General features: G+C 41.5%; 1 protein-coding gene across 2 annotated transcripts; it reads left to right on the top strand.

Annotated features, from left to right (window-relative positions):
• Positions 1 to 1,161: 1,161 nt before the first annotated feature.
• On the top strand, positions 1,162 to 25,850 carry drd3 (dopamine receptor D3). 2 transcript variants are annotated; one of them, XM_086306289.1, is made up of 8 exons: positions 1,162 to 2,341; positions 4,248 to 4,580; positions 9,634 to 9,746; positions 13,147 to 13,283; positions 17,205 to 17,398; positions 20,971 to 21,036; positions 23,559 to 23,925; positions 25,535 to 25,850. In XM_086306289.1, exons 2-8 carry the CDS (start codon positions 4,290 to 4,292, stop codon positions 25,729 to 25,731), a joined length of 1,365 nt encoding a protein of 454 aa, XP_086162415.1. In that variant the 5' UTR covers positions 1,162 to 2,341; positions 4,248 to 4,289; the 3' UTR covers positions 25,732 to 25,850. The 2 variants fall into 2 exon arrangements, with proteins under 2 accessions (XP_086162415.1, XP_086162414.1); XM_086306288.1 differs by having other exon boundaries at positions 23,556 to 23,925.
• The last annotated feature ends 1,784 nt before the right edge of the window (positions 25,851 to 27,634 follow it).

Here is a 27,634-nt window from a genome sequence, read left to right as displayed (position 1 = left end):
TTTCACAATCAATCAATACAACAAGGGAAAACAAATAAAATAAAGCTCTTTAGAATACCTAATAAATAAGCAATCCATAGGCTTTTATTATTATGTTTTACGTAATTATTCAACTGTGTCTATTTCCATTTAACATGTCTCCTAATATGTTCTCCTGAGTGTTAGGTATTTTAGTACCATGGGAGCATTTACTGGATATTGTTTTATAGTGACATTATACAGGAAAACTCTGTCATTCAACAAGGTTGAAATACCACAGAGATCACTCCCTCAGCTACATTAGTTTCTTAATCTTTTAGACGCCTGTTGAAGGCCAAATGGTTTGTTTCAGATTTCACTAATGAAAGAACTCTTCGTTTTGTGCCTTGAAAATATGTCGCTGAGATAATCACAATTGTAGCTGAACTAATAAACTACACAAAGGATGCTTCTTCACCCAAGGGCAGGAAGACGCTCCCTTATCTTGGTCTGTACTGGTTTAAACTGATAAATCTGCTGTCTCATGAATTTTACCCTCTATATAAACTGTTGTACTTGTGAATAAAGTTGAGTCACTTTGGGAAGACAATCTAAAGCAGTCTCTGTTTTCTTGTTCTCCCAAGCTGCTCCCGAGCTGCTCGTACTAACACGCTGAATGGCATGCTTGAATATTACTTGAGAATATATTTGACTGTGTTACAGACTAAGGGACATTCTCTGCTGATAGGTGAAGGTACATTCTCTGCTGATAGACGTCCACGCCTCGGAGGAAGCCGATCCACGGAGTAGGCCCTGGAAACAGTTTCCTTCACTGAGTTTCATTTTTTTTTGTCCTTTTGCAGTGTGAACATACCCGCACATGCACTGAATTATTTCAATTTGGAATAACAGCAGTTCAGCCTGAATGCCAGCAGATAGCAGCAAAATGCCAGCCAACTCTAAGTGCTTATTTCCATTTAATCTCCAACACTGTTCTTTTTATTATTGTACCATGCCCTATAAGGACTGACCTTCACAGTGGTATTAGTCTGCGCTGATATTATATATATATATATATATATATATATATATATATATATATATATATATATATATATATATATATATATATATATATATATATATATATGCCAGAAAGCTTCTGCAGACAAGAAGGATGGGTCAGATTTCCAGTGGGCACCAAGGACATTTAGGCACTTTTACATGAGTTAAAACACAAACTGACAGGTGGTTCAGGGTGAAAAATGATCAGTGGGCGATTGTTTGTCAGCGGCTGCACAGGACAGGCCATTAACTTCCTGCTGCTCGCTGCTTTTTAAAATGCACTCTACCAAGGCTTTGTAATAAAGTCGACTACATGGCTCTGTTTTGAATTTTTTTTAATTCTGGAAATGTAAACCACGTGGCCTTTATTTGTCTCCAAAACGGCTGTTGTGCTAAACCTCCCTCACAGGACTTTAACTGAATTTTCTCCGGTTTTTTTTTTTCTTCCTTCTTTGCAAGCTGGAATGTGTACATAAATGGGAAAAATGGCACCCTCGTGTTGTTTCTTCCAGATCCCACTTATTTGGTGCGCGCTGTAGGGGCTCGTGCAGTACTGATTCCTCTTATCTTAAAATGTCATGAGAGAGGATGGGGGGGACGCATTGGATGAGAGCAGAGAGATATAAGGCAAAAAGCTCCTGGTATTCTTTATCTGCATAGAGTTTCTTTTTTCTTTTTGGTATTTCTTATGTCGCAGGGTTATAAAGTGGCCCATAAAGATAATGGCGCAATGGTTTACACATGTTTTTAAGCACCCAGGTTGGCCTAATGCCCCACAGGTCTTTCATTTAGTTGTTTTATGAGGCCAGCATCTGGCTATTTTTATTCCAATATCACTTCCAGCAAAGCACGACCCAGACTGCGAGACTGTGTCAGGGTCATACTGATGAGGGAGGGGATTCTAACTCACAACGCAGATATACAAAAACTTCTATCATAGCACTGACACGCAATCATTTTATCCTCAGATTAAAACATGTTCCGCGCCCCCCTCTCGTAATAATTAGCCACGGCGTCACTAAGCACACCTGATGTAGCCACAACAACTCCGGTGTGGCCGCAGAAAGCTCACCGTAGAAAGCCTCATAGCCACCGAGAGCCGGTGGGGGGTAAATGAAGTGAGCGAGCGAGATTGGAGCTTCATCTGTGAGCTCTCAACATCCACATTCGCCCGTGCGCAATGTCACCGAGCGCTTCCCCGGCTCCTCCCGCTCGCCTCGCAGGGCTGGACGCAACGACCGGGCAACTTTTAACTCAGCACGGATGATGCTTTTCCTCGATGGCATCCGATGAATTCTTCACTGCGAAACACTAACAGGTATGTAAGCGTGTGTGCGTACTTTTTGTTTGGGGTTTTTAAAAGAAAAAGCAGTAATGTATTATTAATTGAAATGTTTTATGTGTTGTCTCTCCAGCTAAATCCTCATCCGCTGCTCGTTTAACAGTTTGATTGCGCATTTACTTGGATAACTGATCATGTGGCACAATCATTTTTGTCCCTAATTGGGCCATTCATGTGTGTGACTGGACCACAACTGACCTCAACCTTTGCAGAAAGCTGATTTCGACGCACGATAGGGCGCTGCAATTATGGGCTTTAACTGAATTCTGCGATAAATGTTTGACGATCGAGTAATAAGATGAACTTGGCAGGTATTTGTAATAAATTCCAGCTACCAAAATGAATTTATTACGCACAGCTAGACTGGGGGGGATCCTTGACAGGGTGTCAGCCAAGTCTGCTGTGGCAGCAGCCCACCCCTTAGTCTATGCGCAGTTTACGGTATTATTGGGTTAACATAACTGTCTTTACGAAAAAGCATAAAGTTAAGCACCGTCACGATCGCCGCCACTGTGCAGGCTTCACTGTGACTTCAGAGCATGTCCGCTGAGTCAGATGCGATGCCACCATGCATGTGCATTGAAGGGTCTGTTAGATGCCTACTTCACAGGCACTTATGAGAGGTCAGACCCCTGGATAGGAGCAGTGAGAGGCCGGAATAAGCGGTTAACATTAAAGCGAGGTCGTAAAACAAAAGTGTGCACAGGGCAATCAGGTCCAATTAGCACTTGTTACAAGTATAAACAAACCCTTCAGCAGAGCAATATGCGACCTTGTGCTCCTGTTCAGACTGAACACACACTGTGTGTGTGTGTGTGTGTGTGTGTGTGTGTGTGTGTGTGTGTGTGTGTGTGTGTGTGTGTGTGTGTGTGTGTGTGTGTACAGATGTGGTTTTCCTCAAATATTTTTTGATTGGCATCCCTGCAACCTGCCACACCTCATTCTGTGATAAATCCACTGCTGCACTCCCCTGAGGAGACTTCAAGGTGATCGGTATTGGTGCCTGGCTTTCCCCTGCTTCTTCAGGTTCTCCTGTGGACAATAATACGATACAGGAGCTATTGAAGAGCTTGGTAGCATTATAGACTGAAAAAATCTTTAAAAGCCTCCTGGGTCTGAGCCAGTTCTAAAAAGGATCTGATTTTCTCTGTGTCTTTCTCCCTGTTTCTGTCACTGAAAGAATGGGGGAAGCTGGATTAGATGGATCAGTATGTTTACCATCTAGACACAGGTGTGAGTATTACCACAGTGGGCTGATATCTGGACTAGGGAGGTTTGATGATAAATGAGAAGAAGGGCTGAGTGCAAGGAGCACGGAGCCAAGCAGACCTCTCAGGGTGGCAGCACAGACTTATTACCCCTCCCTGATGAGCTAACCTTCCAGACACTGCTTAAGGCTTCTCTTCCAGGCCCTAATTAAAGCTACCATTTCTGTTTTATAGCTCCTGTTTTTATCAGTTGTTTTAGATGCCATTTACAGGAACGATCGCAGTGCTTTTGAAAGGCTGACTGGAACAATCATAAATGCATTGCACAGTCGAAGCATACATTGTCTGCTGAGTCTTTATGGAGATGATTGTCTCTATAGGAGCCATGGAGCCGTATCGTGAAGAGGCGTCAATACGCTCCCCCATTTTTTATTCAGCAGGAGAAATGAAACTCTCGTGCCAGCAAAAAGCAGCGATGCTCTGCAAAGAGAGTGTTACTGCTGGGATTTATCTCCTTACGTTTCATTTATCAGTGCATCTGACTTGTGTTGGGAGTCAGCATCTGTTTTCCAGCAGGCCTTTCTATGGGTAAATTCACCTAATGACTAAAGTGTGGGAATCCAAAAGGAAACAGAAGGTTGTGTGTTTATTCCAATACTCTTTTCTTTGGGCAGGTCTGCCAAACATCTCACCTCCCATGTCACTGGGACGTCTCAATGGCGATGTTTAGCAGCTCGGAGCGGCTCTGGAATGAGTCAGAGCGCCTCAGATGGGATGAGAGGAATGAGACCTTGGAGGCACCATGGCAGGATGAAGGGGAGCGCAATTACTATGCCATGCTGTACTCCCTGCTTATCCTAGCCATCGTGTTTGGGAACGTGTTGGTGTGTCTGGCCGTGCTGAGGGAACGTTCCCTCCAGACAACCACCAACTACCTGGTGGTGAGCCTGGCTGTGTCTGACCTGCTCGTGGCCTCTCTGGTCATGCCCTGGGCTGTCTACCTGGAGGTGAGTGTCTGCATTTACATCCTTCAGTATCTCACGCATGTTCTTTTCAATAGCGTTTTAAAAATGTATTGTAATTACATCCATATAGAAGGATTTTCTTTACATATTTTGGAGGTTGAATGGTCATATTTTGCACTGTTTGGCAGAGGTTTCATTCCTGCTGCTAATGTTTAGAGTAGCAGAAGCTGAATCAAACTTTTATCCATGCTGAGGTGGGATCTGACAGAAATGGAACTCATTTGCGTTGGTCTGTTTTTCCCTTTGAATTTTCTTGTGATGCACTACACCGCTTCCAGCTCTCCGCTTATTCTTCTCCACCATGCCCGCACTTCAACTCTTTAACCTGAATTCCAGAGAACATCACAGAGTTGCAGGGGGCAAAATGAGACAAGAAGATGCAAGACATGATTAGAAATATGGAGGATGTAGACGGGATAAAATACCGTTATTTAGGAGTGAATGAGTTGAGATTATGAAGAGAACAGAGGAAAGTTGTGTGGAAGACAAAATAAAAAAGCTAAACTCAAAGAGGGAAAGGATGAGGGTCATTTGAGCTTATTACATGGTGACAGCTGTGTGGGTGATCCAAAGACAGTAATGATGATGAAAGTATTTTAGGTAGTGATTCAGTATTTATGTAGATTATGCATAATTGCTTAAGGATATATTGAATATTAAATAAGGGCGTCATCTGCTCTGTAATTGGCTGAGCCGCAGATGATAAAGAGGCTTCTGCAAACTTGTGAATTTCATTCTTATCCAACCTTCGCAGCAAAAAGCTTTTTATAGTTTCTGTTCACTTTTATTTACTACTTGAAGATTACTCACTAGTGTAACATAGTTTTTCTGGTAATTATCGCTTTCCTTCGTGTTACTTGCTGTTCACCAGCTCCATTAAGTATGCAGGTGCACATGACCATCAGACAACCACACTTCACTAAGGTCACTGAACGCTGCAAATTTACTTCAGGCAGGCTCATAGGTGTGTATAGAACAACCTCCTTGAAGCTCGCAGAGAAAGAGAGTGTTCCTGCAGGACAGGTGTTTGCCAACATGAGTCCTGAAGTCCGGTTGTGTTTAATAAGCAGCCAACCTTTCGTGCAAGAATTTTGCACAGTGTCAGCAGAAAGTGCTTTTTCTCCTGCAGTGCAGAAGATTCAACAGCAGACCGACCCAAAAAAAAGTAATTACACACCCAGTGAGCAGAAGTTGACAAATTAAAGATGATTACATCCTCCGAAAGGTAAATTTAGGGCGCCATAAACCTCGACAGGGTTCAGTCATGGGTTTAACTTCCTAGCGAGCAGCTATGTTGTAAAAGCATGTGCTACTTTTTTTTAAATTTGGAGTTGGATCTCCTCATTTCAGATTCAAAGGGGAGCTTATTAAACACTGTAAAAACTGGTTATTAAAAGATAATATGACACAAAAGTCCAATATTCATTATTTTAGAGTAAATTTAAAAGAATATTGTTTTAAAAAAAGGCTGGGGAGAAACTTATTCAGCATCAGAGGTAAAGACTTTCAGCTCCCAAGACTAAGCACCATCACCCTGGGAGCTGTAATCTGAAGGTCTGCGGATTAACCTGATGTAGAGGGATGCTGGTGAGCTTCAGCAGGTGTGTTCTTACGAGAAAAGTCAGTGAGCGTCGCTCTTCCTGTCCTCAGCGGGAGCCAATCATGTGCCCTTGAGCAAGTCATATTATCCTTGAATGGAGCAGCTGATCTATGACTTGTACTTGAGCAAAGTGGTTGCAATGGCAGTAATGAATGAGCGCTCACGTCTAGCACCTCCAAAAATATGCAACATGACTGTATAGAAACGGCTCCATTTATAAAGTGGAGGCTATATTCTCTTTTTAGGGTAGTCAGGTGTTAAATGAGCCGGTTCATATATAGCACTTTTATACTCGAGCACTTGGAGCGCTTTGTACGACTTGCCTCATTCACACGAGCACTTTTTATACACCTTTATATCTAACATTGACACGCCAATGAATGCATCGGAGCAACTTTGGCATGCAGATTAGCAGTCAGGAATTGAACTACCAACGTCTGATCTAGTCTTATAATTAGCTTGTGCATTCTCAGTAAAAAACATACAGTACTTTACGAGTCAAATCTGTTAGGGTACCTGGGTTGTTGACCCAGTGTTTTGAGTTTTTTATTATTATTGAACTTTGATTTTGTCATTATTTATATTTCTAGTATTTTGGTTTCTATGTTAGCATTCTTAGTCTCCTGGTTTCTGTCTCTGCTTCATGGTTCCTCTGTCTCCCCTGTCACCTGTATCCCCTTGTTGGGGCTCTGTGTTATGTTTCCTGTTTTACTTTGAAAGTCCGTGTCAGTGTTTCTAGTTTTGTTTTCCTTGTCTCTTGAGGTCTGATTTGTCCCAGCTCTGTTTCCCTCCCATCTCCCATTCCCTAATTGCACCCTCTGTGTATTTAAGTCCTGTGTTTTCCTCGGTCTCTGTCGTGATCTCCATCATCTCTTACTGTGTGTTCTGTCTGTCAGCCTGCATACCTTGTTTAGTTTATTTTTATTTTCAGTTCAGTTATTTTTTGCCATCCTGCAGTAATGCTGTGTTTGAGTTCACCTTTTTGCCTCCATGAGTCTGCACTTTGGGTCCACCATTACTGCCTGCCGCACACAGACATGACAACATCATCCCTGGATCGATGACTTGTAATCGATGACACCTGTTCAGCTGCTCATTAGTACAAATATGTAATCAGCCAATCACATGTATTACTTTCAAAGCATTTAGGTACGTAGACATGGTCAAGACGACCTGCTGAAGTTTGAGCATTAGAATGGGGAAGAAAAGTAATTTAAGTAACTTTGAATGTGGCATAGTTGTTGGTTCGTGTCTCAGAAACTGCTCATCTGCTGGGATCTTCACACACGACCATCCCTGAGGTTTACCAACCTTGAAGCAGATGAACTACAGCAGCAAAAGACCACACCAGGTGAAAGTGAAGCTACAATTCACGTGGGATCAATAGGCGAGATAATAGTTGACTGGAAAAACATAACATTGGCTGGCCTGATGAATCTCAGTTTCTGCTGCAACATTTCAGATGGGAGGATCAGAATCTGTCTTAAACAACATGAAGACATGGATCCATCCTGTCTTGTATCAACCGTTCAGGGTGCTGCTGGTGTATATTTGGTGGATATTTTCTCGGCATACTTTGGACCACTCTGTGCCAATTCAGCATAACTTCATTACCACAGCCTACCTGAGTATTGTTGCTGAGCATGTTCATGCCATTATGACCACAGTGTACCCATCTTCTGATGGCAGCATTAAGCAGCATAACATATTATTACACAAAGCTCAGATCATCACAAACTGGTTTCTCGAACATGACCATGACTTCACTGTCTTCAACTGGCCTCCACAGTCACCAGGTCTCAATCCAATAAAAGAGCTTTAGTATGTGGTGGAACAGGAGATTCATATCAAGCTCACAGTCAATAGTTCAAAACATGATTTCTACTTCTCCCTGGGTGGTGGCTTTATTTGCCTGACTTTTTGTATTGGTCTCACACACTTATTAAAATAATTTAAAGTCCTCTTCCATTATGTTGCAGTGCTGTTTACATGCATGAACATAATGTGTGTAGAGCCCTTATTTATTGGAAATGTATTTAATTGGGGCCACAAAGATTTAAAGCATGATCTAGGTTCTTTATTTCTTTAAACATCTAGTTCTTGGTTAGTGTTTGGGCTTAAAATCAAGATGAGAGAGGTGCCACAGCAATTTGCTTGAATAGATGCAGGCATTCATGACTCAGTATGATGAGGCCCAATTCCTTCCATTTTACTGAAAGCATAAAGAGTTTCACTGTCAATGAAGCTGGTACATAAAACACTGCATTGCAATGTTGTATTTCAAGCAACAACTGTGGAAAACACTGACTTCCAGGAAACGGTGTCTCATGTGAGCACACTAAATACTTACAAATTGAAGAGAAACAGTATGTAGTTTCAAACTGGTACACAACGCAAAGCTGTTCTTCAATTTTCACACCTTTAGTTTGTGGAAGAATTTGTGTTGAAACTTTGTTATCTTAGTAGCAATCATAACCACAATGGCATCATTGTGCCGTCGTCATTAGATAATTATCTGAGACCTGCCAAAATTCCCCCCGAGCCTCCTGAGAGAAGACTTTATTCAACAGAAAGCAACTGATTTTTGTGTGTGAAGTTGGCAGAATCCCTTCTTTGGGATGAAATTTGGATTTCCACGTGTCGAAAAAGGTTATGACGATGTTAGGTTAAGCAGGTTAGGCATGTGAAATTTTTCTGAATTCGAACGTGTAACACCTCTGGTGTAGAAAAAAAATAGCAAAAAGAAGCTAATTTTACCTATTTACATACTTGTATGTGTATGTGCATATTCCCATGTGTGCCTGCTGCCTCTCTGTGTAGGTAGGCATATATTCACATGCTGGATTTGAGAGATTCAGTAGTGAGGCAATGCTGCTTGGATCCCATTTATCTCTGTCAGACAGTTATTACCAGGTATTATAGTGCCTAAATGAAAGCCTGTCGACTTGAGTAAGACTCTGCTGGGGAGGAGGAGGTGAGAGTACTGGTGTGTTAACTGGAGGCTTATGCCCTTTGTGAAAAAAAGTCTGACAAACACCTTCAGTGTAATTAAACCTTGCATTTAGATGGGCACCCTCCTTCGGCTTATTTCCATGCCACTCATCACAGCACTGGAATAACAGGACTTTTTGCACTTGAGTACTTCAGATTACCTCGCTACAAATCTGAAACACTATATCATAACATAAACACACATTAATAAACCAAAGTGATATCCCGGTAGTGTGTCAGGGTTAATATGTGACTCATGCTGGCAGCTCAGACTTGATTTTCTTTATGTAATTTGGGCCAAAGTGCCTCTTGTGTGCCCTTTTTTTCCCTTCTTCACGAAACCTTTTTGTCACCTGCGCTGCACTTCACACTTGACTGTGAAGAAGGGGAAGAAAAGGAGGGGGAAACGTGAGTGTCGTTAATCTGCCTGTCTGTCCTTTGCAGGTGGTCGGCGGAGCCTGGCTTTTCAGCCGCCTCTACTGTAACGTCTTTGTCACGCTGGATGTGATGATGTGCACCGCCAGTATTCTCAACCTGTGCGCTATCAGCATTGACAGGTGAGTGCGAGTGTGTGTGTGTGTGTGTGTGTGTGTGTGTGTGTGTGTGTGTGTGTGTGTGTGTGTGTGTGTGTGTGTGTGTGTGTGTGTGTCTTTATCTTTTTGCTGCAGTTACTATGTATGACTACAGATGTTGCCATGACAGCTCCAGTGTAAATGTCATCTCTGTTAGACTTTTTTTCCGTCACCTCGCCACGTAGACATTTCAAAGCTCGCTGAAGGATTAAAATATTTTCCCCATCTTGCTCGTATCTTCTTGATAGTTGTGTGTCTGTGTGTGCATCTCAGCGTGCAAGTTTCTCACAACGAGAGACAGTGAGAAAGTAACAGGAGTGAGCATGTGCATGCAGGCTAGGTGTTTTTAGGTTTTTGGCTAATTGCTGAGAAGATGTTTGTGCCATTGCACAGGAAAATGTCAAGCATGAGGACCTCGAACCTCTCCTGCAGCATCTGGTGTTTACATCATTATTTGCGTAGGTTTTGTTCTTGTATCAAAGTGAACATTTAATATCTCTAAAGGGTCTTTGAACTTGGAACCCCACAGGCATCAGGGGTTCAACTGCACAGGATGAATACACTGATGCATAAGAACTCTCGGGGGGATATATTTGCTCAGCCTGTATGGAGAAGGGAGTGTTTGCCTTTCTCTGCAGCGAATACGACTGCAGGGGAAAATGAGCGCTTTCATGAGTTTGCATGACAGTAAATGTTTTATAAGTCCCAGTTTCACTTTGTGTGACTCTGAGTTTTTGGTATTATTTCAAATACATTCATTTGCCGCAATAACAAACAAGGTTCTCCTGCAGTATTTGTTGTGGGGTTTTAACACATTGCTATTACTCTTGATTTGTTACTCATTATATTACTTTATATTGCATCATTGCCTAAGATACAGCTACAGCTAACTTAGAATTGCCAATAAATTAACATGGATGTATTCGGACCATGGAAGAAAGCTGCTAGAGAAAACTCACATGGGCACAGGATGAACATGCCAACTCCACAGAAAAAGACCCAACAAACGAGCAGATCTGAACCACTCTGCCAGATAAGGAGGAAACGTGAAACCAGAGTGGTGGCCACATATCAACAAGAATCTCTGTCCAAGCAAGAGCCGTCAAAGACCACATTTCCTCCAGAGCTGAGAACTCCCTCCACAAAGCGAGTCCCTGGACGAAGGATCTTTGGCTCCAGCTTAGATTTCCTCAAGAACATCAAAACGATATCTGCCAATTTTTGTTACATCAATATGATAAGCATTTGTGAGGATATAATGGGAAACGGCCCTACCTCACAGTGGTGAAGACTACTTCCAAAGAGTCCTCCTTTGGATCGACTCCAAAAGTGAATCACTTCTAAGTTGGGCCAGGGCCCAAAACGTCAATGCAAATCTGTTCAGAAATTATTATTTTTTGAGTAAATTGGACAAAATATAAACATTAAAAAAACCAATCCCACAACCCCCTTGGTGGAGGTTATAAAAAGTAAAATATAACATTCCTACACTTAATTTTAGTAGTGATATTTTTATAATGCCAGCGAGAAAATGCTCACAGTGTGGTGGGAGTTTCTTCTAGTCAAAAACCTACAGAGACATCTGCAGCTTCGATCACTTAGAGAGCTTATCGTGAGAGTTTGTTACTTGTTCACTATTCCAAAGACACTTGCTACTGGTTCTTGGTTTATTAACAATGAAATAATCAGATATAAATAACCAAACTTCCATAATGAAGCGTCGAGTGTAAAGAATAATAACAATGCAAATGCAAATAATGCAAATGCTCGAGGTAGATAGTAACGAATTCTATTGAACTGCAGGTGCAGTTGAAACTGCACTGAGCTAAACAAACACTAGTTAGACTTCAGAAATAACTCAAGTCCAAAAGCAAAAGAACAATGAAAACAGCACACGAAATAGAAAACAAGAATCTAAAAAAAACCTCAAACTCATAACCCTGAATCCAAAATCCAGAACAACAGCAAAAAATAAATAAATCTTGCTATGTCAATGCTGTGTTCATGAAATGTGTCTCCTGTCAGAAGTGGCCAAGAAATCATTATAAATGAATTAATAAACAACAAAACCAACAATGAGAATCCGGGTTTAATGAGGCAACATGGCACAACAGAAATGCCATGGAGCTCTGAGGCCAAAACAGGGCAGTGGCCCCAATTCCAGAGCATATAAACATGTTAATCTGGCAGCGATTGTATCCTGTAAAACTTTCCTGACATCATTTTTTTGTACGAATCCAACTGGTTAAATACTTTATGGGGCTGTCTTCACAATTAAATTAGCAAATTAGATATCCTGAAACCCTTCTTTTATTTGTTGGACTGCTTGATTCTTTTGGATGTTTCATAATTTGCACCTGAGCAATGAAGTCGTCCTGAACGCTGCTCTTCTTCCTGTTTAATACAGAAGTCAAAAGCACCTCTGCAGCATCAGATGTTTGTGTGCTTCTAAATTAATGCAAAGCCCCTGGGACATTGCGTGTCACTGAGATCATTTTTACCTTCGCAGCAGCGCCGTTAGTTTATCGCATTGATCTCTTTGAAAACAGAGGATTTGTCAGCTTTCAACGGCTCTTCAGAAGCAGCGTAAATACGCGATAACCCAAGTTCTACCGTGAAACTTCAAGGAGAATTGTCCCGGTGAAAGTACTTACAGTTTAAGTCGTGCTTTGAGTGGTGATTTTAAGAGTTGATGAAACTAAAGGTGTAACGTAAAGCAGCGCTTGATCAATAAAGGTTGCCTATAATTTTTTTTATCATTCAACTTTTTTCCTTTCTTTTCCTTAATTTTTTTTTAAATCTTTGCATTTATTCTAACCCAGCAGCGCCGTGGCAGGAGGTTAAAGGCAAAGGGAAGCAGCGTGGGAAGAATATTTTTAGTGGATGTCCGCGTTTGGCTCCGGGTTTCACTCTGCATTTTGCCCAGAGAAGAACAGGAGTAATTAGCCTGATGAGGATAAACAATCATGGCAGTTGTCTGGCTCTAAACAACATTACATCACATCTATTTTGGGTTGGGTTCCAGCATAATTGCAGCTTCTTCTAGGCTATTGCTGGACAGTTTTTCCGGGCTCATTATACACTCTTGGCATATAGTGTGCTGATTAACTCTTAAATCAAAGCCTCACTAGAGTTACTGCTGAATACCCATTTGTTTCTAAATAATAGTGCCTGGTACGCCTTCCCATTGTTGGTCTTTATACCATCCACTTTTTCTCTGCATTGCATTTCTTGGCATCCCCAAAGCCCAACATTCTTTTTCTCCCTCTAATTATTCCCTTTTGCAGGACCGCATCAGCACTTTTTCCTTCATTCAAATGTCACCACCTGTCCTCTGTACAAATACGTCTGCAAAGCAAACTCTAATCCTTGTCTGTGTCTGCAGGTATACAGCAGTAGTGATGCCCGTCTTGTACAACACCACTCATCGCTCCAGAAAAAGAGTGTTTGTCATGATTGCTACCGTGTGGGTCTTGGCCTTCGCAGTGTCCTGCCCCCTGTTGTTTGGATTCAACACCACAGGTCAGCTCAGCAACATTTCGACTTTGGCTTGTTTTCTGGTTAACGTTAATTACGTAATTTAGAATTAAAGTTTAGTGTTCTTAGCATTTAGGATGGCCGTGGCGAGTAACTCAAGTGCTGTAAACATTTCATGTGTCGTCTGAGTTTTGTCAAGTCTGTGAAAGTAACAGCAAATGATATTATTGGCATTAAGAGCTGAAGCATGTCGAATCTGAAGGATGTGGGCAGATCAGGGAAGCAGAGTCTAATGCAGTATTCCTGTCATGTTGTGAGGATGTAATCACAGAGAAAATGACCATTCATGTCACACATTTGCAGCGTTTTCACAGAGTTTGAGATTTTGTGCAATTTCTGACAGCTACAATATTTCCTGTTAAAAAATAAGTAAATTTATAAACCAACAAGTGGAAGATTCACTGCAATGCCACAACTGCTGCTGTTGGTTATTAATAAAACCCAGCGTTACAGCTTTTCTCATTTGGATGTTGTTACTTGCACAAGTAAGAGCGTTTACCATCAACAGATGGTGAATCTGCTCAGATGAACATTTTACAGGTGTAGAAGCCTGACTAAGGAGAAGAAGAGCGAGGGAGGATTGTAGTGTAGCAAGGAGATTACAACAGGAGGGAGGTGCAGAGGGTGGATGCAGTGTTGATGGTGGGTTTTCTCCTGTTACAGTGCAACGGGAGCATTAGGTGAGGTTGATAAGTATGCATGACCAAAAGACACAGCAGGATGTGCAGTGATTCCTGTACTGTGCACAGTAGGGCTATTTTTTATTTTGCATGTGTTTTTATACAGATACTTTTCTATGCTGTTCTGTATTTATTCTAACAGCGTTTTACTCTATTGTGGGATCAGTGCAGGAACAAAAATCCCCTCATTCTTGTCTGCAAGTAGAACATAAAATCTTGAACTCAGCATCTGAAGTATTCAGCTCATCCAAGTATCCACTTTCATACACAATCGTGGTCAGAAAACCTATAGTTTTATACTCGAGGCATTCACTGTCAGTGAAACCAGGTAGGACAGAGAGTCTTTTGCTTTTTAACACTACATCATTTTTGATTTGGGTTGCTTATTGCTTGTTTACAAATGTGTTGTAGCGTGGCATTACATCTGCTACGGCCCTGCCTCTGAAATAGACAAGCTTATATTGAGCAAACAAAGAGAGCATTCACACAATGAATTTCAGAGCATAAAACAGCTATCCGCTCAAGGAACATGGAGCCAAACACTGTCATGAGGCCAAAAATGGCTCCACTGTTATGTCCTTTGGAGTGAATGATGATTATAGTTCAAAATGCTTTCCCCTGAGCAAGTTTACATAAAATATAGAAACATTAGATGTTCGCTACAAACCCGTAACCTCAGCCAGAATCATCCCGCTTTGATTTTAATCATTACTCTTTTGTGAATCTTTTAGCCAAACTGCTGTATTTGAACAACATGACGTCCGTTTTGGCTCCGATGAAAGCCGCAGAGATGGCACGTTAGCAAGTTTGTTGGCTTGTCCAGAATAAATTGTGGACTTTTTCCTTATATTTGCAAAAGTGGTTCTGTTTACCTTTGTGCACTCAACACTGGATTTTCACATAGAGCCTTCTTTATTGTCAAAACTTTAAATCATCAGCCCCCAAATTTCTATCTGCCTGTTGGATAGACAGTTGTTTTTATGCTGAGCCTTATTTGTCACTCATGTGCTTGTGTGCATTTCTGTCTGCCCCTAATTAGGTCATAGATGCCTTTAAATTTCATATTTTTACTTCTTCCAGTTAAAATTACACTTACAATAAATTGCCGCTTGCTATTTTCCTCATTTTAAAATGTTGCTATTAAAGCATTAATTAGACATGTTCTAAATTACTATAAGCACTCATTAACCCCGATCATGCCTGGGTGCTCACTGACACACTCACTTGCTTCTTCATTAGTTACACATTGCTAGTACTGGGTTGGTTCCTCCTTCTGCCTTCAGAAGTGCTTTAAGTCATCATGGCACAGATTCAGATTCGGCATCACATCCATGATGTCAAACTCCTGTTCGAGCAAATCCCAAAGGTGCTCTACTGGAGAGATTGAGATCTGGTGAATGTGGAGTACATATGAATCGATATTTGGTAAAATAAATAAATAAATAAAAATGGGACAAGAATATTACACCACCATTGTTTGGATGCTTTCAGGTGGTTGAAACTCATCAGAGCAGGCAACATTTTTCAAATCTTCTGCTGTTCAATTTTGGTGACCCGATGTGAATTGTCGTCTCAAGGCGCTTTATATTGTGTGGTAGACCCTACAACAATACAACAGAGAAAACCCTAACAATCATATGACCCCCTGTGAGTAAGTGCTTTGGCAACAGAGGGAAGGAAAAACTCCCTTTTAACAGGATGACACCTCCAGCACAGCAGGTTCAGGGAGGGGCGGCCATCTGCCGCAGTTATATGAGCAATTATTTGAGTTACTGTTGCCTTGCTATCAACTCAAAGCAGTCTGGCCATTCTCCTCTGACCTCTGGGATAAACAAGGCATTTTCACCCTGAGAACTGCAGCTCACTGATATTTTCTCTTTTTCGGCCCATTCTCAGGAAACCCTAGAGATGGTAGTACACTAGCACAGCAGATCAGCACTTTCTGCAATACCACGCCACAATCAAAGTCACTGAAATCACTTTCTTATTTCAACACTTTCTTCTCTACTTCAAAGATTGCACTTGATTGATTGAATCATTTATGTCCATTAAACCTCCTCTTAATACACTGTTTCATTGGAGGCCTTTTTTGTATCTTTGGTAAGTGGCTGTTTTATATATTTAATACTTGTTTATTTATCCCTGTCTTCTTTGCTTTTGATCCTTTTAGATTTTTGTATTGATTTATTCATGATCCGTGCTCCTTTTATGGTTGGTTTTTATTTTTGTTCTTTTGTTGTTTTTAATTATTGTAGGAAGTCCTTCAAAGAAAAAACTTTGCAACTTTGTTTGCTCTGTCACACATTTTTCTAGTTAACAAGAAAAGTAAAGCAAATATTTCTTTTGTCCTTTCAAAATATTGTTTGCATTGCAGTCTGATTGGATGAGGTTACGTCAAGTGGAAAACAGATGCCGTCTTGTTTATTGTTAAAAATCATTTGTGTTTTCCAACACTGAAGATGTGCTGTAAAGCCAAATCACATATAGTTTGAAGCTAAATAACGAAATATGAACAATGTCACCAGCAGCTATTTTAATTTCAATAGCCAGCAGCAACACAGATGCATGAGTGAACACACACAATTAAGACCATTAGTGAAACACAATGTAAAGCAAATCACAGACGTGCAAGCACTAAGTTTAGTCTACCTATAGCCAGAGTGAAACAACGGCTGTTTATTGCAGGAATCTGACCACTCAGGGGCGGAGAACGGGGTGGGGTGGGGGGGGTCCTGTTAGGTCTGAAATCCTTCGTCTTTCTTTTGAAGTAATCGACTGACACGGATCAGCTCAAACAGACAAATCTGTTTTGTTCCCAAACAAAAAAGAAATAATCAGTACTCTGAGTCTAGCAGCTGAAGGTAGTTTGGAGAGTGGCACCAAATAGATTGTATCTATCCATCCTTCATCCCACTCTCTGTGTGACATGATTTTGGATGAGGAATTTGTCAGCCTTTATTATATGAAGTGGTCTCTTATCCTGAATTTATTGCTCAGTTCTTGTCAGATCAGTTATGTCTCTATCGTGCAGTGATCTCTGTTGGGGTATAGCATGTGTTCGATATATAGGCATTATATGAAAAGAGGACAAACGATCAAGGCTATTTTCAAGATTGACAGCATACTCTGGGGTCAGAGAGCCAGCTTTAAATGATGATGTTTGTCTCTTTTATTATCCTATAATTTTAAGGCTGTTTTCCATAATGATATTTTCCTTTTATTGCAGACGACCCTTTGGTGTGCTCCATCTCCAACCCTGACTTTGTGATCTACTCTTCTGTGGTGTCCTTCTATTTGCCGTTTATTGTCACTCTGCTGGTTTACATCCGCATCTACGTCTTCCTCAGGATGAGGCGGAAGAGGATCACTTTTGGACAGGCCAGTGGGAAGGTGCAGCCAGGCTCCACCCCACCGTCTGTGGTGAGTCGGTTTCCATTATTAGTTTTTTTAGTGGTGCACGGTATAGTAAAAGATGCTTTATGAGATAGTTAGTTTAACAATAATTATCTATTGATTCTAAAAATCTATTTAGAGGAGCAGCTTTGGGGGTCATCATGAAGAAGTTTTTGACCTTGTCATAAAAAGCCACAAAATCTTCCAAACATTTATGAATAACAATAAGATTCACTTGATTACTTACACTGAGATTGCCTTGACTCTTTTATAATGAGCTCATGATGTTTAGAACTGTAGATGTGCTGTTATAATGATTTAATAATCATCTGACCAGGGTGTGATTTGCCGATGGGGTTGTGAGGGATTCCGCTTCTCTGGTCTACGTGTTCCTGCTTCCACAAAATCATTTAATTATTCTATAAATGTCACATTAAAGAACAGATATTCTGACAGACGTCAGAGTATAAAGGGGCCACGGTGGTGCCCGAATTATTTTTGCTGAGGGCAAAATAAACACATCATCCTTTCTTTTTATTTTTCTTTCATATATCAAACCTAAGATGTCAAAAATAATAACTGGGCAGCTAGACCAGTTATTATACTATTATAACACCTTTCACATTCACTGTGCTCCATTTCTGAAAAACTGTTATTTAGCTCCTGATTTATTGTAAGTGTATTTTCCTCACAGCAAATTCATCTTTCTCAGATTCTGTCTCACTCACTTATTTGCATTCACCAATTTTATGCACTGATAATGAATTACAACTCACCTTTATTTTGGACCCTTTTACAATTAGATAGATTCCCGGTGTGCACAGGGGGGGGAAAAACTCTATTAGACTCTAATAATTGTTTAATTTTAGAGTACAAAATGTAGACAAAGTGATCAACAAGAAAACCGCTGCCAGAAATACTGTAAAAGTGCCCGGGAAAAGGTGTCTTCTTCTGATATGCTGAATATTATATTATGATATGCTGAATATATTAAAAAAATCTGAATGAAAAAGTAAATAAACAAAAACAAAAAAAATGCATAATTATTTGTTGACAGTCAGAAAAAAGGTTTTCACTGGACTCCCTGAAGTGCTGTAAAAATCCAAGTACTTCAATGATTCAGTAGTTTGTGAAACCACCTTTAGTAGCAATAACTTGAGGTGTTGCTTTTCTCTATGACTGTCACGGAGGTGGAACGGACTCAGGCGCAGACTGAGAAAGCACGGTTCAACAATACTTTATTAATCACACTGGTGCGCTATGTACACTGGGGAAACACACTTCTTCGCACTTGCTCCGCTCCTTGTCCAAACAATCTCCACACAAGCTGCCCACTCACACTCACGGGGTCCAGGGGTCACAAAAGGGCTGATCCAGGTAAACCTATTAACACAGACGAGGGTAAGTCGAAGGCAAGCACGGGAACAACAGAATCGCAATGAAGCCAGGCAATACTAACGAGAGTTACTCAATATTCCAGCAACGAGTAGCTCAGAGCCCCTGACCTAAGAAGAGCTGCAAATCACCGGAGATCAGCTGCAGGTGCGTGGGCCAAGGGCGAGAGCCCAATCAGAGCTCCGCCCACGCAGACAGGTAGGGGAGAGAGAGAGAGCAAGGCGAGGGAAGCAGAGAGAGTAAAACAACAAACACTTGTGGCCACACTGGGCTGGCCGGGGAGGCACAGGGACCATGACAATGCTTTTATCAGTCTCTTGTGTCATTGTCAAGGAGTTTTGGCCCATTCTGCCTTACGATGTTGCTCCACTTCATTTCCAGACATTCATTTCTTTACAGCTCTCTTAAGGTCCCACCACTGCATTTCAATCAGGTTGAGGTCTGGATTTTGACTCTGCAATTACAACACTTTGATTCTTCTTTTTCAGCCACTCTGTTGTGGGTTTGCTCCTGTGCTTGGGATCATTGTCCTGCTGCACAGCTGTTAGACAGATGCCCTCACATTTGACTCTAGAATACTTTGGTATACAGAGGAGCTCATAGATGACTCAATGATTGTAAGGTGCCCTGGTCTGTGTCTGCAAAACAAGACAAATCATCGTCCCGCCACCACCGTGCTTGACAGTTGGCGTATGGTGGTTTTTTTCACCAAATTTGGCACTTTGCATTATGACCCAACATCTCCAATTTGGCGTCATCTATCCAAAGGAGATCGCTCCAGATGTTTTGTGGTTTGTTTAGATGCAAATTTGCAAAGCTAAGCTCTGCCGCGTGTTCTTTTTGAAGACTTTTTCCTGGCAATTCTTCCAAACAACCCATACCGGTTTAGTCATTTTCTAATTGCACTGTGATGACCTTTAAGGTTTATAAGCTAACTGAGGCCTATAGAGCCTGACATGTTGGTCTTGAGCTTGAATGGGAAATATGGTTGGATGTCCACTCCTAGGAAGATTGTAAGATCATGTTTTCACCACACCATCAGCTTATCACTACCCCTGCTTTTATAGAGGAACACTTTAATCAAGTGCATTTGATTAGCATCACCTGGCTGCTGCTTAATTTCTATAAAGACAGTGAGGGTCTATTTAGTTTTTCACAGGACTGCAAATAGACATCATTGTTGACACATGTGGACATTTCCATGTTTTGTTGCATAGCAAAACCAGCTGAGAATTAATAAGAAGTTAAAGTAACTTCAGTGAAAATGTTTTACTTTGATTAATGTGCGCTGATGGGGTCATGTGACCTTTATTCAAGTAAAATTGGATGGATGGATGGATCTGACAAACAAAGCAAGCTTAAGTTATATTTTAGTCCTCATAATAATAATGTCGGCACAAGGGTCACATTGTTCTTTAATCTCTATTATGAGACAATTTCTTTCTCTCAACAAGCTGTCAGTTTTTCAATCGTGTCCCAGTTACATCTATCATACAGATGATGGATGTCAATAACCACAGGCAAGGATACATTAGGTCACGTTTAATACATCTGCACCCTATTATTAAAATATGGTCTATAAAAAGACAAGTCAACCCAGTGACTTGAATAGCTTTGCCACACCTAGAAGCTTCCTGAGTATTCTGGCTGTGTTCATTGCACCCTTTGTTTCCCTTTGTTCCCTCCGTTTTTACACTAGATAACAGTGCAGTCCCATTTTGGAATCTCATCCAGGAGTGGAGGCCTCCAGCTGTAAGATGCCAGCTCTGCAGGGGTTCAGGTTGAGAGAACTACGGTGGAATGATGTTTTTAAACAAGATAATAGGACTCTTACTGAGTCAAGAGAATTAACGTTTCCTATGAAGGAGGAGTATGTCTTTTTTGTGTGTTTCAAAGGCACCTATCTCTATTTTCGCAGCAAGCTTTAATTGGACTGCACAGCGTTCGGCTCGGGAGGGAGTGACTGAAGGCACAACAGGCGTAAATCCTATTCTTTTGATTTTTAGTCCGCGTCGGGGACGCTCAATGAGAATTGGTTGAATTTTAATGAAAGCATTCTGGAGATGAAAAGAGATGGATCAATGAGTTTGAAGTGAACAGCACAAATATGTTCCACTTGTGGACTGATGGGGTTGAGGTGACGGGGTTTTGTTCATTTCTCTGGAAACCATTTTCTCTGTTGAACTTTCCTCTGATCCCCGTAGGAGACCTGTCTGCAAGAAGAGACTCCAAAGGCGAAGCACGACTTGTCACCTATAAGGATTAAAGTGGTGGGTGTTATGTTAAACCAGATTTTATTTTTTTCTATTGCTCTACTTTTGTTTTTTAACTTATATATCACTGTTTAATGCTTAGGTAACTTATATTGACTGTGTTGGAGTTTTGTAATGTGGTTGCATGAATTTTAGCTTTTCATCTCGGTGTCTCTATGACGTATTCAGATAAATTCGATTTTTTTTCTCATTTGGCTGTGTGGTCGCAGCCTGGGGGGGTCACAGAAGGAGCCAGGAATTGTGATTGTGAAGCGTGGCTCAGCAAAGACTGCGTGAGATGCGCTTGCAAAATTCAGCACCTGCAAAATTCACACAGCATTCAACGGCAGAGGATTCATATCAGCAACGAAATAAAAAAGCGCGATGGGCTGAGAATATCATGCAAATTCATGTTTGTGGTCTTACTGCAAATTGTACAGTGCTTAAAAACGTGTTATTGCTGGAGAGGGAAAATTGAGATTGAATTTGTCACAGGTTTGGAAAGTTAAAGTAATTGCTGGCACAAGAGATAAATGAAACAGCTCCTAAAATGTAGCAGGATTTCCTGGCGTGTGCTGAATGTCAACTATTGAACTTGGAGTCGGGCACACTTTTAGTCCATCTGAAGAGCCCTTCAGATATGTATTGACCATAACTTTACATTTTTCTGAGTCTTATTTGCCACTTTGTTGGCTTAGCAGAGCAGCCCAGCTCTCAGCTCCACATATTTTCCGCATGAGGTTAAGGAGGATAAGCTAAAGGCAATTTCTCAATAGATATTACGAGGGGTGAGGGAAAATAGAAGGTAGAGCAGTGAAGTGTGATGACTTAATTTAAACATTAAAACCGGAATAATGTTGTTTTCAATACTCTGGGGTGGCAACACAAGCTGAAAACACAAAATTGGCACATAGTCACCTTAGTCAAGACAGGTGAAGCAAACAAATAGATATTTAGGCATTCAGCAGGCACACGGAAACGTTTAAACTTGTATTTCAATTCAGTTTGATTTATATAGCACCAAATCCCAACAGCAGTCACCCCAAAGCACTGTATATTGTAAGATAAAGACCCTACAAGAGAAAGCCATTCAATAAATTAGAGCAATCACTTGGTGACAGTGGGAAGGAAAACTGCCTTTAAACAGGAAGAAATCTCTGGCCTATCCAGGCTCAGGGAGGGGCAGCCATCTGCTGCTTGGGGGTGTTTATTGTGGATCTTTAACCTCTGTTTTGGTTTTTACCCTCTACAGAGGAAAATGTCTTTTTTTAATCCTTTTTTAAACCAGGTAGTGAAACTTTTGTGATGAAAAATCTCCTTTACAACAGTGTCCTAGAATGAGATAAGAAGTATTAATATATATCTCAATGGCAGGACAAACCAGGCCCTCTTGCTGTCTGGCTACAGTGCTAACCACTGAGCCTTCATCCTGCCTAGCTGGTTTTGTTTCATCTGTCTCTGTTGCAAATAAATGGTTGAATATGTTCACCAGATGGAAACTTTGTCTGCCAGCTGATGCTCAGATACTAGTGGCTCTGTGGTGCAGTGGTTAGCACATTTGCCTTACATGTAAAATATCCCCAGCTTGATCCTGGGAGAAGACACAAACCCAGCATCAGGGTCATACTGCACTCTGGCAGCTGGTCCCAAGTACAGATAAATGGGAGGGTTGTGTCGGGGAGTGCATCTGGCATAAAATCTGTAGATCCATCTGCTGAGGTGACCGCTTGTTTTTATTCCATTTTATATGATTTTGGTTTGTCTCTGATCTCCTACATGCGTCTTTACTGGTCTTGAATGTACCGCAGCGTGCCCTCCTATCTGTGAACACACTATTAGGATGTCTGGTTATTTACTGTTACTATTCTGCTGTGGAATTGTTCAAATTGTTCAAAATTTAGGAATCGTTGTGGCCATAATAAGATAAATTAATTATTGTTTTATTTAGCAAAGTTTCCATCACACAATTAAATCCAAATTTGTAAAAAGCACAGAGTTAATAAATGTCTTTTCTCAATTCCCTGGTGCCAGTCACACAATAAAACATCACATAATCTAAAATACACCTTGCTAATATTGTCATGGACTCCTTTTTGCCTTTAAAGCTCCCTTAATTAATAGTGGAATAGACTCAATGAGGTGCTGAAAACACATCCATGAAACAAATGTCCAGTTTCACCAGGAACTGTTACACAAAGTAACTTTAATCACCCGCGATGCTCACTTTGAAGTTCAGCAGGTTTGTTTTGGCCATGTCTCCATCCTCTAAAGCAGTTGTAGTCATGTGACTGGCTGATTCAATATTTACATTAAGGAGCAGTTCAGCTGTTTCGGTGTCCCTGAAAAAGGGACCGGTGACAGTATGTAAACCCCTTGAAAAATCACATCAGTTTGTCTGTTGGAAGCATTGGTGTGGAAGCACTTGAAAAATTAATTTCAGGCTCGAAACTGTTGTCCTGATACGTCCAGCACACCAACCCAGCATTAAGCCTTTATTGATTTCAAGCTGTCAATAACTGTGTCGTGTCTCGTGTCAGCAGAGTGAAGAACCCTCGGGTCCTTCCAAGCCTAACCTGCTCTCAGGATGCCTGTGGGGCAAACGCCCAAAGACTGGGCCGGTGGAGAACTCAGTGCTGCCCCCGGTGGACATGCAGAACTACTGTAGCATCAGCCATGCCTCGTGTGGCCGCACCGAGATGGATGTAGAGGAGGAGCGGGGGGAACGGGACCCCGACGAGAACAGCCAGATCCAACGTCCTCCTGTCAGGATGAGCTGTGAGGTGAAAGATCTGTCCAACGGGCAGACGCACACATCACTGGGGCCGATGTCTCACATCAGCAATCCCCGATTCAGGAGCATGCACGCGAGGGAGAAAAAAGCCACTCAGATGCTGGCCATTGTGCTCGGTGAGTGGAGACTGAGATAAGCTGAGGAAATGAAAGTGTAAATGTCACAGTAACACACTCTATAAGACAGGCAGCTTTTAGAGAGGCGATATATGACCGAGTTGCTTATTCTGCTTCGACTTCTTTCACATTTGTAGGATTAACTCTTCTGCCACATATACCCACGACAGTACCAACACGTTTTTTTCTCACTGTGTGCATTTCCTGCATATTTTTCTTATCTATACTACAATAAATCAAGCTGAAATGTCAGGCCTCGGGTTCACTGTGTCGGCCCAGACAACGCACACACTGTAGCTCCTGACACAGCTTTCACACGCTCCAATTATCAGCCAGGTTGCTTATTTAGGCCTGGTCCAGTTAGCTCTGACACAGCATAGATCTCACTGACAAAATGTAATCAGAGGTGCCCGATTACATTACACTGGTGTCAGTGAAAGCCAGTGGCGCATGCACAGAAGACAATCCCAGCCTTGCTTTTTCATCCAAACTGACCACAACTTTACCGCAATGTCAAGACACCAATTATAGCGCTTGAATTTAATGATTGCTCAAGCTACAATGCAGCATTTACAGTCTTGTTTATACACAATAAAATGTATCCTGATGGCCGCTGATGGGTAAGACTTCAATATGACTACCGCACAAACCACAGGTTAAAACTGGTCTAATTGGCCCATTAAAAGTGTCCTCATAGGTCTGCTCACTAGCAACAGGGCAATAGTGGAAGATTTATCCATGTCTGTATTTATCTGCAGGTGGTAAACTATGTAGTTAGACACTGTAACATTTGAAGCTTACGTTAGAGCAGACAAAAGTAGGGCTTAATCCGTTCTTTATTTTATTTTATTCTTCTTTTTTTTTCAAAACTGTCAGAGAAACACTACTTTGTGTTCACACCAAACATGAAGGGACACTTTAATGCAGCTTAACTGCATAGAAAGTGCAAATGGACTGGGTTTTATATTCCACTTTTTCATTTAATGACAAATCAAAGCACTTTAGGCTGCACGCCACATTTATGTAGCTCATATCTATGGCCAACATGCATATCTTTGGACTTTGGGAGGAAGCTGGAGTACCTGGAGGAAACCAACCGAGGCACATGGAGAATATGCAAACTCCACATAGAAAGGCGATGAGGGCGTTAAAGCAAGGACCTTGTTGCTGCGAGGTAGTGGTGCTAACCGCCACCGTGCCCACCCATCTGTGCAAAGAGGGAAATAAATTTAAATTGTTATCGTAAATCTGCGTCACAAAGCGTAACCTCGCTTTGTGTTTGTTGTGAACAAACCATTACTGTTCCTGCAGATGCAGGTTTCAACCCAGTGTAGTTATTATAGGGTTGTTAAGAAGGCTTTGGTAGATAACATTTCATTTCATTCATTTCATTCATTTATTTGTTCATTTTCAGGCACAACAACTGTTTGAGGGAGGTTTTAGCCAGCATGTGCTGTGACCATGATTAACACGAATTCTGTTTTCTTTCTCTCCTTTTCTCTTCCTTTTTATTTTAAATGTTATTACTATACCCACCACTCTGTCCGGCGTACACCTTCAATTCCGTTTTGTCCTTTCTCCATACCTCTCTGCTGTCTGCCCGCTCCAGGGGTGTTTCTCATCTGCTGGCTGCCTTTCTTTGTGACTCACATTCTGAACACTCACTGCAGGACATGCTACGTGCCTCCTGAACTTTACAGTGCTTTCACCTGGCTCGGGTATGTCAACAGCGCCCTCAACCCTGTTATCTACACCACCTTCAACATCGAGTTCAGACGGGCCTTCATCAAGATCCTCAGCTGCTGAGGAAGGAGCCACGTCAGGAAATTTAAATGGAAATGAGGCTGCGCACCCGCGCTACAAGTCCGGCGCGGAGCATTTAGTAAACAGTGGCCAGAGAGGTGCATGCTTTGTGTGCTGCATAAGTTACACAGCGGCACCAAGGTGAAGCACAGAAATGGACAAACACTGCAGGGTACAATAAATGCAAATACAGATGGAAGTTTACTTTTCGGACTCCGACGAGGGCTAAAGCTTTCATTTCTCGACATGGCTGGGATTGTATTTGAACAGTATGACTCCTCAAATGACACTTAAACATGCATACAGTCTTATTTATAGCACAAGCTTTGGGCTTTCTTGTGGATGTGGGTTGTGCATTATGTGTACTGCTCATTGGCACGCTTCATCCATTCAGTACTTTCAGATTGATGGAAGTGTGAGAGACTGAAAAACTGACTGTAGAGCTGCAGGCCGCTTCGTTCAGAAGCCTGCTGCTAACGTAATGTGTTGACTAATTGATGGTACTCGTGTGCTCCGCTCACGCTCTTTCAATTCGATGTAGCTGTGAAGGCTCTGGGGTAAAAAAAATAAAAATAAAGGATCCTTAAAGCTGAAAAATTGATCGCAAAGATGCAGGCCTCAGTTGTCTGGGGGCAAATGCCACCGCACTGTGTGGACTAACTCCTCTCAGCTCTCTGTCATCACGCCGGTCCTTGAAGATTGTCCTGGTCTGGAGACATTGTGCTCAGTGTGGATTCATCCATTCATTAGAAATGTGTGATGTTTTAATGTGATGCAGAGTGGAGACATTCAGTTTTTTTGTTTGTTTGTTTGTTTTTTAAAGCGACTGTCTATTTATCCGCAACCCTCCCTATGACTTCATCAGAGCTGCCTGCTTGGCTGCTCTGATTGGCTGCGCAACTGAATATTTACTGCATTATGTTGTCAATAAAATAAAATAAAAATAGATGAAACATTTTTGAGGCTCATGTATGCGTGCATACATCTAAATGTTACTTGTCATGAAAGATGCCATTAGAGTTTGGTGCATAAAAGAGTTCTGCAGAGGACCGTGGAGGAGCCAAGCTGAGTGACCATGATACTTTGAAGATTTAAGAAACAGAGAGAGGATGAGTCTGAGGAGCAAAACAGAGATAAGGGATGATGAAGGGGGGGCTGAGTGGGAATGAGTGAAGCCAAAAATGAAAGAAATGAAGTGAGAGAACAGGGATCAAAGATGACTGTAGGAGGAGGAATAGAGGGGAGAAAAAGAAGATGGATGGAAAGCTGCAGGAAGGAGAAGGGGGTCGGTGTTTCTCAGCCCACATCTCAGGCTCTCTCTACTCCTCTGACAGGCATAAACACCTGCTCCCCTGACGCTTTGTGCCATCGAGTCGTTCCGCTGAAACCGGTTATGATGATGACGCACAAGGTGTGTAAACGGGCGCGTGAGTGTGTGTGCATGTTTTTATTTATGGATGTACGCTGGGACATGAGCGGAACATACAGTTTGTAATCATCATAATGCAAACATCAATAGCTCGTGGCATTCCTTCCTTCTGTTAAAAAAGTACATAATTTGGTGCTGAGACATTTGTTGAGCTGTTGTCAGGATTTAAAACAGGCTGTGATTCCTCTGTGATCAGATGAGGGATTTGCTCTTCTGTTCTTTAATTGAATTTGAATTTAATTAAAGGTTATGCTGTAAAGGCTGCCCAGCTGCGTGCATGTACCTCCAGATTATTCCTTGTAATTCAGTGACAATTAACAAAAAACAGACTTCTGCAAATAAACCTAAAGCCCCAAAGGCCTGACGCTACTCTAGAGGCTTAACGTTCATTACATGTAACAATGTGAAACTCCTGGAGGGATGAAATATATTAAGCTAATGGGTTTTCATCTTTATCTGTAGTGATGCTAAAAATAT

This window comes from Aulonocara sp. 'chitande type north' Nkhata Bay, linkage group LG9 (assembly GCF_057382095.1).
Source record: "Aulonocara sp. 'chitande type north' Nkhata Bay isolate Kocher_YH1m ecotype deep benthic linkage group LG9, A_spYH_male_GT1.1, whole genome shotgun sequence".
Lineage (NCBI taxonomy): Eukaryota > Metazoa > Chordata > Actinopteri > Cichliformes > Cichlidae > Aulonocara > Aulonocara sp. 'chitande type north' Nkhata Bay.
The sequence above is the reverse complement of the archived record's forward strand: the minus strand, read 5'-3'. Positions and strand labels throughout refer to the sequence as shown.